This window comes from Sardina pilchardus, chromosome 24, assembly GCF_963854185.1.
Source record: "Sardina pilchardus chromosome 24, fSarPil1.1, whole genome shotgun sequence".
Lineage (NCBI taxonomy): Eukaryota > Metazoa > Chordata > Actinopteri > Clupeiformes > Clupeidae > Sardina > Sardina pilchardus.
Window position 1 is genome coordinate 1,069,518 of NC_085017.1, and position 18,288 is coordinate 1,087,805.

The following is an 18,288-nucleotide window of genomic DNA, read 5'->3' on the forward strand; positions in this document are numbered from 1 at the left end:
TAACCCATAACATCAAAAATTCGATGGTCATCAAATATTGCATGGTATGCACGTCCATAGTAGTGACATATTTGCACGCGCAACATAGTTAAAAGCGCCTTCGAGATTCAAAATGTTTGCAGAGGCGGGGCTGAACCTGTTCGAAGTTTGACAGATTAGCACACGTGAGAGAACTTCGTTTTTCAAGTTAATGGATTGGTTAGAATTGGTCAGAGGGCGGTGATTTTTCACGATTTGAGCTATATCTAAGCACATAACCTGCTCCCGACCAGTTTTGGTTGCGAGCATAAGATACCATGGTGATACAGCGACGCTAAAACAAATCCACTTTCGTATGACAGCATACCCTGGCTTTGAGCGCAACATACCTCGCTAACCCACTAATCGAGATTCGTAGTATACCCCACAGGTAGGACAAACCGTTACAAAACAGACCAGGTAGGACAACACATTACTACATAGGGCAACTTCCATCAAGAGCAACCTGCACATAATAGAGATGGTTGGACAAGTCACACAAAATAGACCCTGTAGGACCACTTGCACAAAATAGACCAGGGTTGAGAATCTACTCCTAATGCTTTGAGCTAGGTTAGCCCACATGAAATGGACTAGGACAACCCACACCTCATTGCACTCTTGGTGAACTGTCAAACATGTCACGCATATTTTGAGCAATGGTTTCAATCAGAATCGCTAAATGACAGTACAGATCGCAGTCATGCCCTCACACAATGAAGATGGCATAAAAATGTCAACTGTTGAATCCATAGCATGCTTTTACAGAACAGGCATTTTTATCCAAGACCTTTTCTAGACACCTTGTGTAACGGGTTTCATTTAGACCGCGTTCAGACTGCAGACGAATCTGATTCAAATCTGATTCCTTCTCATATCTTCTGATTCCTTCTCATATCTCATATTTTTAGGGCTGACTGTTCACACTGCCTTTAGCAAGTGTCCAAATCGGATATGGCTCTGTTCAGACTGGGTCATATCAGTAACAGATCTGACAGGTTGCAGTAGCAACGAAAACAAACATTTTTGCCATCAGGAGGAAATACTTGCCAATTTGGTGCGATTAAACATAGAACAATACAACTAGGTGAGTGTTCATTGAATGCATGCATGCGTGTGTGCATTTGCGCGACAGAAACCGAAACTAATCGGTGGCAAGCTCCGCTTCAAACTGTTGGAAGGCTATTTAATTATTTAACGGCATTTAATAGAACAATGTGGATTCTTGCAACTTCCATAGAAACAGAGCAGAGACTGTATAATGCACTAGCATTGAGTATTGTTAAGTCACGTTTAATATAACATGGTCAAAAGACATAGCTGTAACATTGGCCCACAACTCGAAATAGGTGGGCGGTGATGCGCGTAAAGCACGTAAAGTCACGCCACGGACAGTCAAATCCGATCTGAGTGTTTGGAGCTGTTCAGACTGAGACGCATCTGTCCATATCCGATACGAATGCGATATGAAACTACCTCCTGGATGTGGTTTGCAAAAATCGGATTTCATGTGACCTGTCACTGTTCAGACTTCAAAAGTGACATCCGATTCAAATCTGAATGGGCTAAAAATCGGATTTTGTCTGGCAGTCTGAACACAGCCTTACTTTCGATCTGATCTCTGTGTGTGTACGTACTGTAGTTGTCATACACTGATGTTTCTGGACATTATATAGATAGATGATAGATACTTTATAAGCATTATTTGTCTTCAGAAAAAGAATGGTGACAATAAGGAGAAGGAATCCCCAAAACCTCCAAAGGAAAAATCTGGAACACCAGAGGAGAAAGCAGATAAAGGGGTGAGACGCTGCGGTTTTTCTTTTCAGCCACCACAACACCAGAAGATTTGGACACGATTACAGCTCTTCGGGCTACTGCATGACTACTTTGTTGTGTAAACCTGAGCTTGGTAATGTTTTGTCTTCCTTTAGGCGGACTCTGAGGAAGACGAAGATGAGAAGGACAACGGAAAGATGAAGCCAAATGCTGGTAATGGTGCAGACCTACCCAGCTACAGGTGGACACAGTCATTATCGGAAGTAGACGTGAGTTGCTAAACACTGGATTTGAGTCATTTTAAGCATGAGTGCTGCATAGTCATTGATGTGTATATATTTGGTTATAATAATAGTTATATTTGATTATAAAAAATAGTTCTAAAGATGTTTTAATTTCCGCATGCATGCTCAGTTGCATTCTGTAACTGTGTGTTGTGCTTTATTTCTTCCCTCCAGATCGTGGTGCCTTTTGACGTAAAGTTCCGCATGAAGGGGAGGGACGTGGTTGTGGACATGCAAAGAGGTACTCTTAAGGTGGGGCTGAAGGGTCACCCGCCCGTGATCGACGCGCAACTCTGCAACGACATCAAGGTGGAAGAGAGCTCCTGGCTCATCGACGATGGCAAAGTGGTCACCATCCACTTAGAGAAGGTATGGATAAGTAAACGAGGGGGCCACCATTCACTTGCAGAGGCTACGGGAAAATTAGACAAGGTGCTCACTTGACTGGTGTGAAATGGGCGTCATCATTCACAAAGAAAAGGTGTGAATCATGAGACCTCATGGTAGTCACAACATCCACATAGAGCAGATTAATTAGATATGATGGTGACCATCTACATGCATCTTTCTGTTTCTGTCTTTCTCTCTCGCTCTCTTTTTCTTTCTCCTTCTCCCTCTGTCACCCCCTCAACCTCTCTTCATTCAGTGAACATTTTCTGAATTACTTTCCTGCAGCTTCAGCAAAAATGATTCATCTCTTGTAATTATGCTATCAAACTAAGATATGTGGAAATCGCTGGTGTTTCTTTAGACTGTTTCATGCTTCTGCGTCGAATCGACAGTGTAGCTCCACAGAGCCCTCAGCGTCACCGTTTCCCCCTCCAGGCTCTCTGCCGTCTCCTGACATGCACCTCCAAAACAATTGTAACCTTGCTTCAAAGTGACGCAGACCAAACATGAACTGTGATTGGTCAACTCACCCTGTGTGTGCTTCAAGCAGCCTGCTGAGGGGAGTAGGAACTTGCTAGTTTGCTGACATCAGCTTTGCAAATAAACTCATATTTTGGTTACAGTGACGGGTTGTCTGATTAGCAGTACTTTGTGGGTAGTTGTGAGAAGTTTACTTGTTAACATAACATAAAATGGCTTGCAGACCTCCCAAATGGCCTCAGATTTATTTTCTGGTCACAATAACTAGGTTAGTGGAATATACCGTGTCTATTTCTCAATAACTTTTACTAAATTTAAGCCAGAAAAGGGCAAACAAATAGGTCTAACAGGTTTAATATTTCAGTAATGCACCTGCTAAATTAATAAATGTAAACCACTGTGGTCTTCTGATGAGCGTCTGTTGTGTCGACCAGCCATAAATGATAGATCAAATTCAATACAAGGACTCTTATTGGTGGAATGAGTTGCTCAATGCTCTCTGTTCCCATGACCGTTTGGGTCTCTCTAGAGGAGTCTAAAGGCACATCTGTTCAACATGCACTTAGTTTATTAAGCGTTTCTTAAGCGTTATGGTTTGTATATTATAGTAATTTGTTATTTTCATTAGGATATTGATTCGACTGACATTGTTATTTATTATTGCTATTCTCCATAATGTAGTATTACCAACTTTTAGATTGTTTACAGGTCAGGGTTCCCTTGGGATATGGAATTTCTGGAGTGTCATGGACATTTGATAGTCTATTCCAGACATGGAAAGTCATGGAATTTGATCATTTGTGGGGCAAAATCATGGAATATCATGGAATTGTGTTGCATCAGTTTAAAATGTAGTTGCCAAAATACATTAAGGTGCTGTGTCCACCAAACGCGTTTTTTGCGCCGACGGCGAAAATTTTCAATGTAAAGTCTATGTAGCTCAGCGCTCACGGCGGAAAAAAACGGTCGGCGCCGACCTTTTTTGTCGCAGCGCTCAGAGCGCTCAAAGTTGAAATCTGTTCAACTTTTAGAACAGCGCCGGGCTCGTCAATGGCACTTCTCGTTATAAACCGTCTCTGGTTTTGGTAACTTAGCAACAATAAACACTTATCGAAGCGCCGAGAGGAGGAGGTTGAGGGCACTCTGGCTGTAAAAAACGCATTTGGTGGACACAGTACCTGATGCAAATATGTCCACACAGAATTTGTGGTTGTGGTTAGCCCAACTTGGCTTCTTGAATTATATGCATCTACTCTGAAATCTTTGATCGGTATGTTGTACGTTTCATTCTATAGTAGGTCATGGAAATTCAGGTTTTTCGTCAGGATAAAGTACATTTTATATATTAGACTATTAAATGCTTGTTTTTCATTTCCTGCAACAGATCAATAAAATGGAGTGGTGGAATAAGTTGGTGACCACAGACCCAGAGCTCAACACAAAGAAGATCTGCCCAGAAAACTCCAAGGTAATGAATATTAGTCCACTTGGTATATTCAGACAGCCTGTATTATAAGCAGAGGCTTTCTAATGAGGAGACCCAACACTCAAAGAATCCTCAATAGAAATGCATGGGGTTAGTTCATATCGCCAATATGGCAGTAGTCCCTACACACATCTCAGCCCTTCCTCTGTCCCTCCCCATTCACTTGAATAGGGAAATAGCTGCCTAAAGACTGGCCAAAGTGCATTGCAAGAGTGGGTGGACTTGCCTGTAAAGACTTAAATAAAAGCAGCTTTCTGAAACTGATAGTTCCGGTCCTTGATTGTGATTGGCTGAATCGTGTTTGATATTGTTGTAAATATCATGATAACCTCACACCTTGACCGCATTTTGTTCTATAGTAATGCGCTAGCACAAAACTAGCACAAAAGTTAGAGTGACTGCGTCTCGTTGTTGCATTGCAACCATTCATATGGAGGGAATATATTTCTTGGTGAAAGAGTGATTATCAGTGAATATATTGTTACTTCGTTGCTGTGCCTTTGTGTCATGAAATCTTGCTAGATCGACGAAGTAACCGGTTTAGAAAAAAGCAATGAGCCCCGAGAGGCCGTGGATTATACTGTATAATCGAACAGCCAAGGGGCGTTGTTAGGCACGATGCGAAGCGGAGGCTTATTGCTTAATTATGCAGCTTTTCATCCATCCACTGCAGTAGTTGTAGTTTTTATTACACTCTTATGTTCGTTTGATGGTATGTGAGCTTGTGAAAGAGATATGAACATGGTGTCTGCCATCTCCTCTAGTCTTCACTACAGCATGTTTCTTTTTGGTCAGGGTCAATAAGCCTGCAACAAAAATGTTACAACCGTTTTTACAGCATAGAATGGACAAGTACATCGCTGACTTAAATTGCTTTGCAAGTTGGCTTCATTTTATCAGTGCCAGCTGATGCTATTGTGGGAGTTTCAAGGCCATGTCTGTAGATTGTTAACATGTCAGCTTTCTAATTTTAGATAAATCTTTTTATCTCTTTTATTTTTACAATCCTTTGAGTGAGTTTTCTGTATGTGAAATGTATACTACTCACAAAAAGTTAGGGATGTCTGGCTTTCGGGGTGAAATGTATGGAAAATGTGAAAAGTTCAAGGCAGGCTACACTGCACATGGAAGTAGGGCATTTAAGTACACGCATGCAATGGTGATTTCCTCTTCTCAAACATTTTTTTGAAGGCCAACAAATTTCACCCAAAAGCCTATCTACAGGGATGCAAACAGCTCGCTTTTCGGCGCCTCCCGCTTTTTTCACGTCGCTTTGTGGGACTTGTGTGAATAGAGAGCCAAAGTCACGCCCTTCTACTTCCGGTCTATGGGACCTATTTTACGATTTTTTATGCATGGGAGTCAATGGAGAGATAACAATTATTTTTTGGTCCCGTTCGAGTTGGACCGTGCATTTCACATATGATGTGTGGGAATTTAAAAGATAATTTTTCACATTAATAAAGTTCTGTTTTTCATTAGACTTTAAAAGTTATCTAAGTTTTGTGCGAATCCGTTCAGTGGACTACATTTCTCGTCTCAAACGATGCACGTCACCAACTGAGCCACCAACTAGCAAACGAGAGGCTGGCTAGTTAGCTAGCTATTATGCTAGTTAACGGTTACATCTTGCTGCCAGCTAAGTCACTTAACAGTAGTGTTTGTACAGTCTATGAATGAAATACAACTTATCTGATGTGTTTAATCCTCTGACTCATGATATTTTCATCGGCAAGGGGGAAGCTCAAACAAGACCTGTTGCTGGCGCCCGGGCCGTGGCTGTGAATTGGTCTAACGTCACTAACGCGACTGATGTGTTTGTAGTCGTTGGAAACACGATCTTTCACAATGTTGTAATTCACTAGTTACGACATACTTTTCAAATGTCTTTACATGAAAAATTGTCATTAAAATTGACAAACATCATATGGGTAATTCAAGGCACAAGACAATCGGGACCAGAAAATAATTTATATTTCTCCATTGACTGCCATTGAAAAAAAATCCAAAGATAGGTCCCATGGAGGCAATCGGAAGGGGCGGGACTTCGGCTCTCTATCATGCAAATCCGAAGAGTTTTTTTTTAGAGGGGGGGGGGGGGGGGGGGGTCTGTAGATAATTGAGATGCAGTAAATGAAGAAGAAAACAATTCTTTCTACTTCGAAGTTGTCCATTGAATTGCATGTGACAAGGGGAAACATCTAATGACATCAAATAATTCACTGAGGGCAGCGACGGAGAACGGTAGAAGGCTACTTTGCCTATAACCAGATTACGCACCTTTACGCATGTCCTCCGCTTGCCATGTGGATAAAGTTAAGTTCGTCATGCACACCTCTGGATGGGTTATAAAAGCTGACTCTGCTGATATCAATAATAAAATCAGGATTAAGATCAGATCAAACAGCTCTGTGTCTACCGTAACATGTCCAAAAATAGCCTTTGTCTTTTAAGTGTCGGGAGGAGCATCCGTCTACTGTGGAGCATAACCTAGAATTGTTTTTTAGACTATGCCTACTTAGCCTATTATGGGAAGACAATTACGTGAGTGAGGCTAATTTGTCATGTTATGTTGTTTAGTAGTTGTATTGGAAATCATGGCCTTATTGTAGTAGTTGTTATTTAATGTCAATATCGTTTGAATTGTAGCAATGTGGCTGATCGCGATTAGCATAATTTTGGTTTAGCCCTTATCATTTTTTGCATTTAGATTACCAACCAACTATATCCTCTTTTTTTATTGGCCTACTATGTTTGGATTATATGTAGCTGGCAGTGCAGCAACCTGCCTTGACAAAAAAAAAAAAAAAATTGTAGGAGTGTATATGGGACTTGCATAAAGAATAGCTATAGTATAGAATATAGAACACAATAAAGCAATGTTGAGAAGAGCTAGTCTTATAGAGGAGCTGGTTGGACATTAGCTTATATAAAAAATAGTATTCCCATCATTTGTTTGTACTTGGCAGTAATTGTTTTGTCTATATTATTAGTGGTGTGCCAATATTTCACTGAAACCTTAGAATGTGTAGGCATGGGCTAATAGTTTAGGGGGATTTTGCAATTTGCAAAAATCATTTTGGACAAAACAAAAAAAGGTTGCACTGGGTGTTCTTTCAAGATTTCAGTGCCCAAACATTACTACAATGGCTTTTTTTTCGGCATACACTGCGTGCTCAAGGTGCAATAGTTTGCCAAGATGATGATGATGGTACAGCAACTTTGACTCAGAGTAAAGGTACTGAACATCATGACCCCCCTACAATGGCCTACATTCACCGTAGTGACCATATAGGCCTTCCTCCAAGATGCTTGATACCCATAATGCACCACCCCACGGCCACCGGCACCACACTGCGCATTTAAGCACACCTACCACCCCCCCCCCCCCCCCCCCCCCCCCCCCCCCTCCGAGGCTCTCTCTTTTTTGACCACATGTGTGTTTGCATCCCTGTATCTATCTATCTATCCATATATCTACCTATCTATTTATCTATCTAAATGAGTGTGTTTACATGCACACTAAAAAAAATGATTACTGCCACTGATCGGGTAACTGGAATGAATATGTATACAATGAGAAATATCCTTCTCCTCGCCTGATGATCCTCGCACCTTCTGCTGCAGCACTGAAGAATAGAGTTTGATCTCGTTTTCATTTTGGTTTCTTCCTGACTTGAGCAGCTGTCTGATCTGGATGGGGAGACGCGTAGCATGGTGGAGAAGATGATGTACGACCAGCGACAGAAGTCCATGGGTCTGCCCACCTCAGAGGAGCAGAAGAAGCAGGATATCCTGAAAAAGTAAGAGAGCCAAGTGAACGTGTGATTTGGCCTCTCATGCGAATGGTGTAGACTGTAGGGCCGCAACAATGAATTAATTAATCGAATATATCGATTATCGATAGCCATGTAGGTAATCATTAGTCTCAGAAACGTCAGAATTCTTTGAATTGCTTTTGATTGGTATGGTGCATTGTTGCTCATTGTTTCAAAACTATCCTTGGTGGTGTGCAACCAGATGTAGTAAAAAAGATGTCTGGTTGAGTGGCTCTTGGTCTGTAAAAGTTTAAGGAGTGCTGGTGTATTGCAAGGCAAAGCAGAGACAAACATAGAACGTTTGCGAACGCTCGCAAACAGTATTCCGTTAGCCTTGAGTTTTTGGCGAACATTTGCTAACAATCGCAAATAGTCTGAGGAGGTAGTGCTCCGCGAACATACAGTGGAACTGGACATGAGTTTGATGAAGGCAACAGTGCAATTACTGAATGGAATGTTAGCACCAAAGAAAACATGTTCACCGTGTACGTTCACCACTGTTTGCCAAATTTGAACGCACCTCTGAATACAGGTACAGAACATTTTTTTAATGTTTGTGTTCAATTATGTGTCAAAGTATGTCATTACATTCTGGCAGAATTTTGTGTTTTATCAGTTAGCTTTTTTACGTTTAACATTAACATTAGCTTTGTGTACCTGCAAACGTACACAAAAGTGCATTCCCCTGGTGTATAACTTTAAGAGTCTTTGTGCTGACAAGGATGCTCCTTTCAATCTATCTTCATATCTCTTATCTAGCTTCCCATCTTGCATCATCATTTCATTTTTACGCACACACACACACGAACATAATGTACAGTAGTGGTTCTTGCTAAGTTCATGTTGGCGGCGTTGGGTTTATAGCAGGGTGGAAGTGCTTATAAAAACCCCTGGTGTGGTGACTGAAAGTGAAATGTGCGGCCGGTGTGCCGGCTGGTTCCTACTGTGCGCCTGTCAAGGCCAGGCCAGGCTTTTAATAGGAGCCATAAAGCGCCCACACACGTCTGTCGCTTCGCCTTGGCTGCGGGAGTGACCTCGCCTGCCTGCCTGAACAGCGCGCTACTGTCCCCTTCACCCTCCTTTACCACCTCCACCACCACCACCTCTCTCCACTGACTCTTCTCAACTCTCCTGTACTCCTCATCACGTCTCCTTCATTCTCCCTTTCTCCCTTGCACCGGCTGTACCCCCACTCACCTCCTCAAACTCCCCTCCTCTCCTAGCTCCCATACCCCAGCTCCCTCTACACCTCTACCACATCTCCTCCATCCTCCCCTTCTCCTCTCCACCTCCAATACCTTCTCTCTCTCTCTCTCTCTCTCTCTCTCTCCTCCTTCCCTACCTCCTGTCCCACCTCCTCTACCTCCTTTTCTCGTATTCCTTCTCCATTCTATTTTTCTCCTCCTCCTCTACCTCCTTTTCTCTCCTCTCGTACCTTTTCTCTCCTTCCCCTCCTCTACCTCCTCTCCCACCTCCTCCACCTCCTGCTCCATTCCTGTCCCATATGCCTGCTCCTGCTGATGGATACAGCACCTCAGCCTGTGCGTAATGCTAAAGTGCGCTAGGCTATCAGGAGGAAGTGACTGGTGACCAGTGGGCCGGAGTTTATAGCTGGTGGAAGGGAAAGTGTGTACAGGGTCAGAATGGTGGGTAATTACTGTGACAGCAGGTGATGTATTAGGTAGTCACAATTGGGCGTGGAGGTCTTGCTGTGTGTGTGTGTGTGTGTGTGTGTGTGTGTGTGTGTGTGTGTGTGTGTGTGTGTGTGTGTGTGTGTGTGTGTGTGTGTGTGTGTGTGTGTGTGTGTGTGTGTGTGTGGAGATGAGGTGGGATGGGCCTGGGTCGTTATTGGAGGTCATCACACATGGGGTTATCAGCATAGCGACTCATTGACCTCTCCTGCGTCCGACTCCCCTCCCACGTTAAGCCAGGGAGCTGCAGAGAGCCTGACGTCATTCTGGTGGCTGCTGTCAGATAATGCTTACTGTGCCCTTTTTTGGATTGTTCCTTTTCCTTTCTTTTACACAGATGGAACACTACAAGTCATTCTGGCGAGGTGCTTTACTAAACTAGCCCCAGAACATTCATATAGCCTGCCATTGAAACATCACATTTTCTACATCACATATGATCAGGCCATTTTTACATATATCTTATTTAATATTGACGCAATCACTTCATTGAGATACTGGATTTTTGATTTCCATGAGCTGGAAGATGTAATAGTCAAGATTAAACTAAAACAGGAGATATTGCACTTCTTATGTGTAATGAATCTAGAAGATATGAACGTTTGGTTTTCCACGATATTCAAATTTGTTGAGGTGCACCTGCACTGTTAACATAATGTTTCCTGGTCCTCAACCTTCTACCAGTTGACCTATCAGTGTACGTCCAGTGATGTGGGTCCCTCTCCTCTAATTCTCTCTCTCTCTCTATCTTGGTCCCTCTCCTCTAATTCTCTCTCTCTCTCTCTCTTGGTCCCTCTCCTCTAATTCTCTCTCTCTCTCTCTCTCTCTCTCTCTAGGTTTATGGAGCAGCACCCTGAGATGGACTTCTCTAAAGCCAAGTTCAGTTAAAAGCGGCGGAGGCTCACGGCTGGTGCCTGGTCGTCTCTGACTGACCAGCGGAGCGACCATCTGCTGTGCCTCTCAGTCAGTCAGTGACCACCCACTTCAGCTTCAGGCTGCTTCACCATGACACACACACAGACCTGGCCTGTTTACACCATCTCTCTCTCTCTCTCTCTCTCTCTCTCTCTCTCTCCCTCTCTCTCTCTCTCTCTCTCTCTCTCTCTCTCTCTCTCTCTGACACTCTCTCTCTCTCTCTCTCTCTGACTCTCTGGCTCTCTCCCACTGTCTTTTCTCGATTTCTCCCACTCTATATCTTTCCTTCTCTCCCTCTCTCTCCATCTATTTCTCTATTCTCTCTCTCTCCAACACACACACACACACCTCTCTCTTTTTAATCAGTCTTGGTGTCTACACAGACTTGTTGGACTGATGTTCTGTTGTTTTCTTTTAATCGGTTTGTCTTGTTAACGGTCACATCAACAAAGAAAAGAAAAAACTACTAACCAAAATGTAACATTTCATGGTCTGTTGCATGGAGAAATGTGTCTGGAATATTTAAAACATCCTGTTTGGATCTACATTTTTGTTTGTGTTCGTGTTCCTTTTTTTTAAATAAATAAATCAAATCAAACCCTCCCTATGTGTTGGAATGGGTCTGTCCATATCAAAGGGAAAAATCAAGAGAGGGAGCGAGGGGCTGTTTTCACTTCATAAATATTTCAGCTTTTCATCTGTTGTACGAGACAGGTTACAGTGACACAAGTGAAGCTGGCTTTGAATACACAGGTGTTTTATTTGCCCATATATCCTGTTTTTTACTAGCGGTGGCATTGGCGCTTTACAGTGGTTGGACTGAGGTGAAGGCCAGTGAGTGGACCTGTCTTGGGGTAGTTCTCTAGGTCATTGCTCTCTGCTGTTGTTTTTGGATGGACGCTGAGCCCAAAGGCTGCTGACATAGTTTCTGAATGACCTGTGAGCACGGGCCAGGTGCTTACATAATGTGTTTTCTTCACTGTGCAACTCGTCCCTTGTCACGTATCGCTAACTTTGGGATGAACGTTTTAGAGTTCAGGCAATGCAGGATTCATTCAGTCATAACATCAATGAGGGAATACCGAAAACCTTTGTGCAATCGTGGGATGTTTCTTTTACTGTTGTATGAATAAGATGAGTTGGCAACAGAGCCAGCGAGAGAGAGAGGTGGATGTTTCCACCTGTGCGCATTCATCCATGTAATTATGTAGTTAAGAAGTGGACTTGTCTGATATACAGGGATTTAAGGGATATCTGGCTTTCGAATGAAATGTAATGTTTCAGTACAGAAAGTACTGAAACAATGAACTGTTTGACATGCGCATTAAAAAGTTTAGAAAAGGTCACACTAAGTTCACTTGTAAAGGTTATAGTGGATTTTAGATTCATTCTGAAGCCAAATATCCCTGACTATGTGAGTAGTGTATATTCAGAGAAAGACTATAGCTACTACCAGCTCAGAGGTTAAATGAAGTCTCTTATCCATGTCAGCAGTAGGTCAGTACAATCAAGGTTCATGTTACTGTATTTTTACTGATAGCCGTATGCAGCCATTGATAGATGTACATAAAGCCATCGACACGTGTATTAGCATTCAGGAACTTCAAGGTAATCAAGCTGCTGTTGCAAATACCAACAGTCATCTCCATAGCCCCAACGTCCCCTTACAACGTCACCTCTCTTCTCTTGTAAGACAAACATTTTTTTAATTTTAGAAGCTTACTTGTTGTACTGTATATTGTTGTCCACATGAGGGCACTGTTGGGTTTGCCTATGATTTAGGTGTCCACCGTAGTGAACGGGGTCTTTCAATTCTTCTTTTTCCACTTTTCTAATAAAGATCAGCCTCTGTAAATTCTCACAAAAATAACAACGCTTCCATATCTTAAACTACAATATTTTAGATAGCTGTATCACATCATGAATATTTAATTACATTCTCAGGCCTTATATCATGTTCATGACTTTAAAAAGACAGCAAATAGTGCACACGGTCCAGTTCAAAATCAGCTGTGCTGGTGACACTTCCTGGGAAGTGCACTGATTGCCTTACTTCTGAGTGGCCTGCAAGATGTCTAGTTGTTGTGTGAGTCTTGACTAGGGCTGTATGAGACTGTATGCTGCATTTTGCAACATCGCAACAACAGCTTGGAGGAGAGCAGCGAGTTTGTTTACAGTGCTTTTCAACATCCTGCAACTTTCTGCAGCTCACTCACTGGGTCCTGTCAGGAGAGTGAGAGAGCGGGTTACCATCTTACTGATGTTTATGACGGACATTAGCTTATGCCAGCTAGCAAGGCTTTCTGGATGTGTGAAATGGCCTGTATGTATCCTTAACTGGCTTAGCAACACCAAGATGCTCAGTGTTATGTTGTTGAGAAAAGAGAAGGCTGAGAGAGAGGCCCTAGAGAGCACATTTCTCAAAATGGCTATGAAGAGAGATAACCGAAAGAACTCAAATCAAGTGTTGTATTCCTGTTATACAGTATGAATACAAGTACAGTATGAAAAGACAAGTGATGTGACCATTATGTCTAAACATAATGGTCACATCACTTGTCTTTTGTCTAAGGTGGGTTGTTAGACAATATATTATATTGTCTAACAACCCACCTTAGACAGTCTCTGGTTCAGATATATTTCATATCATAGGCGTTGCTGTTTTTGCATAGGCTTACTCTCTCTCTCTCTCTCTCTCTCTCTCTCTCTCTCTCTCTCTCTCTCTCTCTCTCTCTCTCTTTCGTCAGTTTTTTCTGGTGAATATGTGTATGTGGTTTGACGGGTTAGAACTTTGGTTTCTCTGTGTGCGTGTGCGTGTGCGTGTGCGTGTGCGTGTGCGTGTGTGTGTGTGTGTGTGTGTGTGTGTTTGTATATCTGTGTCTACCTATGTCTATCTATTTTTGTGTAAGTGTGCGTCGTCATATTATATATAACGTAGCATATATTTTTGCAGTATATGTTTGTGTTTATGGCATGATGTGTGAACTCTAATGTTTTTTTCTTCATATGTGTTTATGTGTGTGTGTGTGTGTGTGTGTGCCTGGCAGCGCAAGAGAGAGAGGTTTGGATGAGAGATGAGTGTTTCGAGCTGGCTGGTGGGGCGATCATGGGCAGGGGCAGGAGCCTGTGTCCACTCAGCTGAGAGCAATGTCTCACCCAGGTACCAGAATTTGTTCATTAACGAAGACAAACAGACATCAGAAGACGAGCTGGAGATGGGTATGGGGAGGCAAAGGGGTGGGGTGGAGGAGGAGATGGAGTGGAGGGGGTTAGCAAACACAGCCCCCACTCCAGCAACCCCCCCCCCCCCCTCCAGCACCCCCACCCCACTGCCCCGATGACAGGACTGGTCCAGACTTGACGACTTGTTTTTTTGGAAGCCGCAGGGTTCTTCCTCATAAATCACCCACAATCCCTTGCTGTTTGACTCGCTCGTCATAATGTTTGTTTCACGTTTGCCCGGGCGGCTGCTTCACCCCTCCAGGACCCCAGCCAGAGAGAGAGAGGGAGAGGGATAGGGAAGAGCGATACCTGGAAAAGTTTGAACCTGTGGCAGACTACAGCCGTTGGTCTCAGGAGGGAAAACCAAATACTTGCTTTTCTAGAGAAAGACACACTGAGCTGTCATCGTTTTCAGATGAGTTTTTGGGTGTATTGAAAGAGGTCAAAGGTCATACTACACAGTAAATGCTACACACTCCGTGACCTCATAGGGCGTAAAGCACATGACCTATGGCCCAGGCAATACATTCTCCCATATGGAACTGGCTCTCTCCTGTATCACTGGCTCATTCTAGTTCATCCAGGTTGAATATGATCTTCAAAGTGCAGATGCAGCTTTTGCTGTCAGGCTCCCATACGGAAAAGATATTAAAAAACCGTATATGCCAGAAATGTGTTTTATACACAAAACTTATGATTTACGTATGATTTACTCTTGAATGTGGCCCCTTTCTCGTTTTCCTCATACAACGTCATATATAGTCCTTACAGGTTACAATGTTTTATATGTTTCAGGTTACACAGATTTAGCAAGGATCTTATAATGGTTTCACTGGCATAAAAAAATCTATCAACCTTTAAGGACTATATATGACGTTGTATGAGGAAAACGAGAAAGGGGCCACTTTCAAGAGTAAATCATACAAGTTTTGTTCAAAAAACACATTGCTGGCATATAAGTTTTTTCTATATCTTTTCCATATGGGCTGTCACATGTGGATCCTAGTAGTCTGATTAAATGTTTACGCTAAGTTGCTCACCGCCCAATGAAGATCTTGACCTGAAAAGTCGTTGTCCAATATCCCTGGGAAAGTGTCTGAATGACATAGCAATGGCAACATTGCCCAAGAAGATGCCATTAGTAAAAATCACCTATAGATTCTGACAAATAAAACTTTAAAGGAGAAGTCTGCTGTTTTGTTTTTTATGAAAAAAGTAGTCCCATGGGAGCACACATACTGATGTAGTGTGCAAAGTACACCTCACTGGTATGAACGTCTATGAATAAGATCCTATTGAAGAATAAGTGTTTATGGTTAAAGGCTTCTTGTATTCTTTGTGATTTTAGCTCTAAAATAGTGATTTTGGCTGACTTACAGTTTTCCTCTGTTGTTTTGGTACATTTCTCACATCAGAATTGAAATTCTTTGTTTGTTCAAACTCCATATCATTTTAAAACATCATTAAAGCATTTTTTCTTGAAAAACTATAAAAAGATGTATAGAAAGGTATACAGTGGTGCACAGCTATGTTTTACAGTATATTGGTCATTTTTCATTTGCCTGACACTGAAGAAGGGAGAACCCCGAAATGTCTGGTCACGGGCAAGAATAAGGAAAAAAAGTGAAACATATGACTAGGAGTGCTGTACTCTCATTTTTCATTTGCACAATGCAGTAAAATCTGTTGTTTTCTTTATGTCTGTCAACAGTAAAACGTTTGAAACATATCCACTCTCTTACAATCAGCCCCATTCACACACAATAATGTGCAACTTTGTTGTTCTGAAATAGCTATGCCATATAGAAAACAGTGCTGCCTAGTGCACTGCTCATTAGAAAATACTTACAGTCACACCTACAGTAGACGAAGTAGTTTGACTATCTTGACATAAACAATGCCGTAAGGACTCTTAAGGACATTTTGAGAAAGATGGACACTTGCAGGTAATCTAGTATTTGGTGCAGTTTGCACTAATTGTTTTTGAGAAATGCGCTAACTGTTGTGCACATGTTAATGATGATTTGAGAGATGGACCAAAGCAACTGAGGAAAAACTGCAATCTGACACAATTAGAGGCTATGGGTTAGGGTTAGTGAATGTGACTGAAATTGAAAGTGTTCCTGTAAGGACTTGGACCCTCTCTACCCACCTGCATCTGTACACCAGACACCAGAGCAATCAGGGGCTGATTAAACATCATTTACTTTTTTCAGTGAGTGTGTGTGTGTGGCGTGTGTGTGCCCTCCTCTCCACACCTGCATGGCAGGCACACTCTCCTGGGCGTATTTGTATCACACACACACACACACACACACACACACACACTTGTGTGGGAGGTAAAGAGGCTGGGCTGTGGGTCTAATCTCTTTAACGAGGACCAACACAGACATCAGACCACAGTGTGGAGAGAAAACTATCAAACCCTCACCTGTTTGAACAGGCTGATGGAGGAACAGCCCCTCACATCTTCCTATCATTCTATCTCCATTTCCCCTCTTCCTCCTCTCTCTCTCTCTCTCTTTCTCTCCTTCCCCATCTCTCAGTCTCTCTTTTTCTTTAGGGGGTCAAACCATTGTGTTTTGTTTTGCTTTGGTTGGTGTATCACTGATTGAAACAGTTACAATCAAAGTCTTTTTTTTATGAAGTCTCTCTCTCTCTCTGTCTTGTTCTTACCCTCTGGGGGTGTACAAGCTCTCTCTCTCCCACCCCATCACTGTAATTCTACCTATTGGGGGTCTGTAGTTTTTCTAAAGTCCACATCTATTTCACTCTCCCTCTTTCTCTTTCTGTGTGTGTGTGTGTGTGTGTGTTTGTGTGTGTGTGTGTGTGTGTGTGTGTGCACAAACACTGTCTAAGACAAAGACTTCAGTCAGTGAGCCGTCATAACTGCACAAAGACTCTCTCATCTCGGCAGGCGCTGTTTGCCTGCTTCAGAAGGAGGAACAGAGATCTTAAGAACTGTCCAAGAAGGCCTTTAGGTAAACATCCTTGTTTTGTCCATAAAGCCCACAAAGAAGTACAAACCCATGCAAAGTGATAAAGACACTCTCTCTTTCTCTCTCTCAAAGTGTACTATTTGTTTGACTAACACAAACTATTAATCTTTCAAAATGTCCACAATATTGAAAAGACTGAAAAATAGAATTGCTTGAAAAAAAATATTGATGTTTTAAAAAAAAAACTTTTACTGACCAGTCACTGTTCCAATTATTTCCCTACACTTCTGAATATTGATAGAGGCCACTTAGATCATTTATGACATAGAACAAGATAGCAACAGTTAATCAATTAATCAAATAGTCCATTCATCCATCAGGGATATATTCTGGGATGCCAGCTCATCTCACAAGGGGTTGTGAAAGCAAATCCAATCTGACTCATTTTTGTTTGCCGTACTGTATGGTTGATCATCACATTTGTGCATCAACAGCACTCCACCAACCTGCTTTGTAGCCATTGAGGACTTTACCCAGGTCCAAAATCAAGACCAAACAAAATAGAATGACCACACACCGCAGAATCTCCCAAACTTTAATGAAAAACAGCAATGTTTTGACCCAGCGGTCTTTTTTAAGTTCAGGAGCTATACACTTTATGCAGGCTTTAAAGAACGTTTAGGGGTTCCTTTGACGAATCCTTAAAAGTGGTTTTAAAAACCATTTAGAGGTGTATGAATTTTTGGTTCTATATAGCACCTTTGGTTCTATATAGCACCTTTCTTTCTAACAGGGGAGCTACACCAGGTGCGTAACTGAAGTGTTCCGTTCACGACACGTAAAATACATTTTAGAAAACAGGTCTATTTTTTTTAATGTATGCGTCTGGCGTAGCTACTTCAATTGATTATAATCATTATTAACTGCGGCAGCATACGCTTCGCGAACGGAACGCTTCAGTTTATGCGCCTGGTGTAACTCCCCTGTAAGAGTGAACTATGAACATTCTCTTTTGTTTTAACTGTTCTACTAGACTCCAAACTCAAGACACCCATCTATGGCGTGTCTATGTCCCGTAAATGGCCTGTTTTCCCGTTTCAGACAGAGCAGAGCAAGGTGGAGATGGAGAAGTATGTTAGAGGTATTTTTAGGGGCTGAGAATGGGGGAGTATGCTGAGGGTTTGCTCCAGAGTTCAGCACACAAAATCACACACACACACACACACACACACACACACACACACACACACACACACACACACACAC

At 42.3% G+C, this 18,288-nt stretch overlaps 1 protein-coding gene across 1 annotated transcript in view; it reads left to right on the plus strand.

Moving 5' to 3' along the window:
• Positions 1–11,464, plus strand: part of nudc (nudC nuclear distribution protein) — a 13,475-nt gene extending 2,011 nt beyond the window's left edge. The window contains exons 4-9 of the mRNA XM_062529667.1: positions 1,734–1,820; positions 1,953–2,066; positions 2,256–2,450; positions 4,336–4,419; positions 8,122–8,240; positions 10,783–11,464. Coding sequence (XP_062385651.1) covers positions 1,734–1,820; positions 1,953–2,066; positions 2,256–2,450; positions 4,336–4,419; positions 8,122–8,240; positions 10,783–10,834 — 651 coding nt within the window. The 3' untranslated portion in view covers positions 10,835–11,464. The remainder of the gene's footprint in view (positions 1–1,733; positions 1,821–1,952; positions 2,067–2,255; positions 2,451–4,335; positions 4,420–8,121; positions 8,241–10,782) is intronic.
• The last annotated feature ends 6,824 nt before the right edge of the window (positions 11,465–18,288 follow it).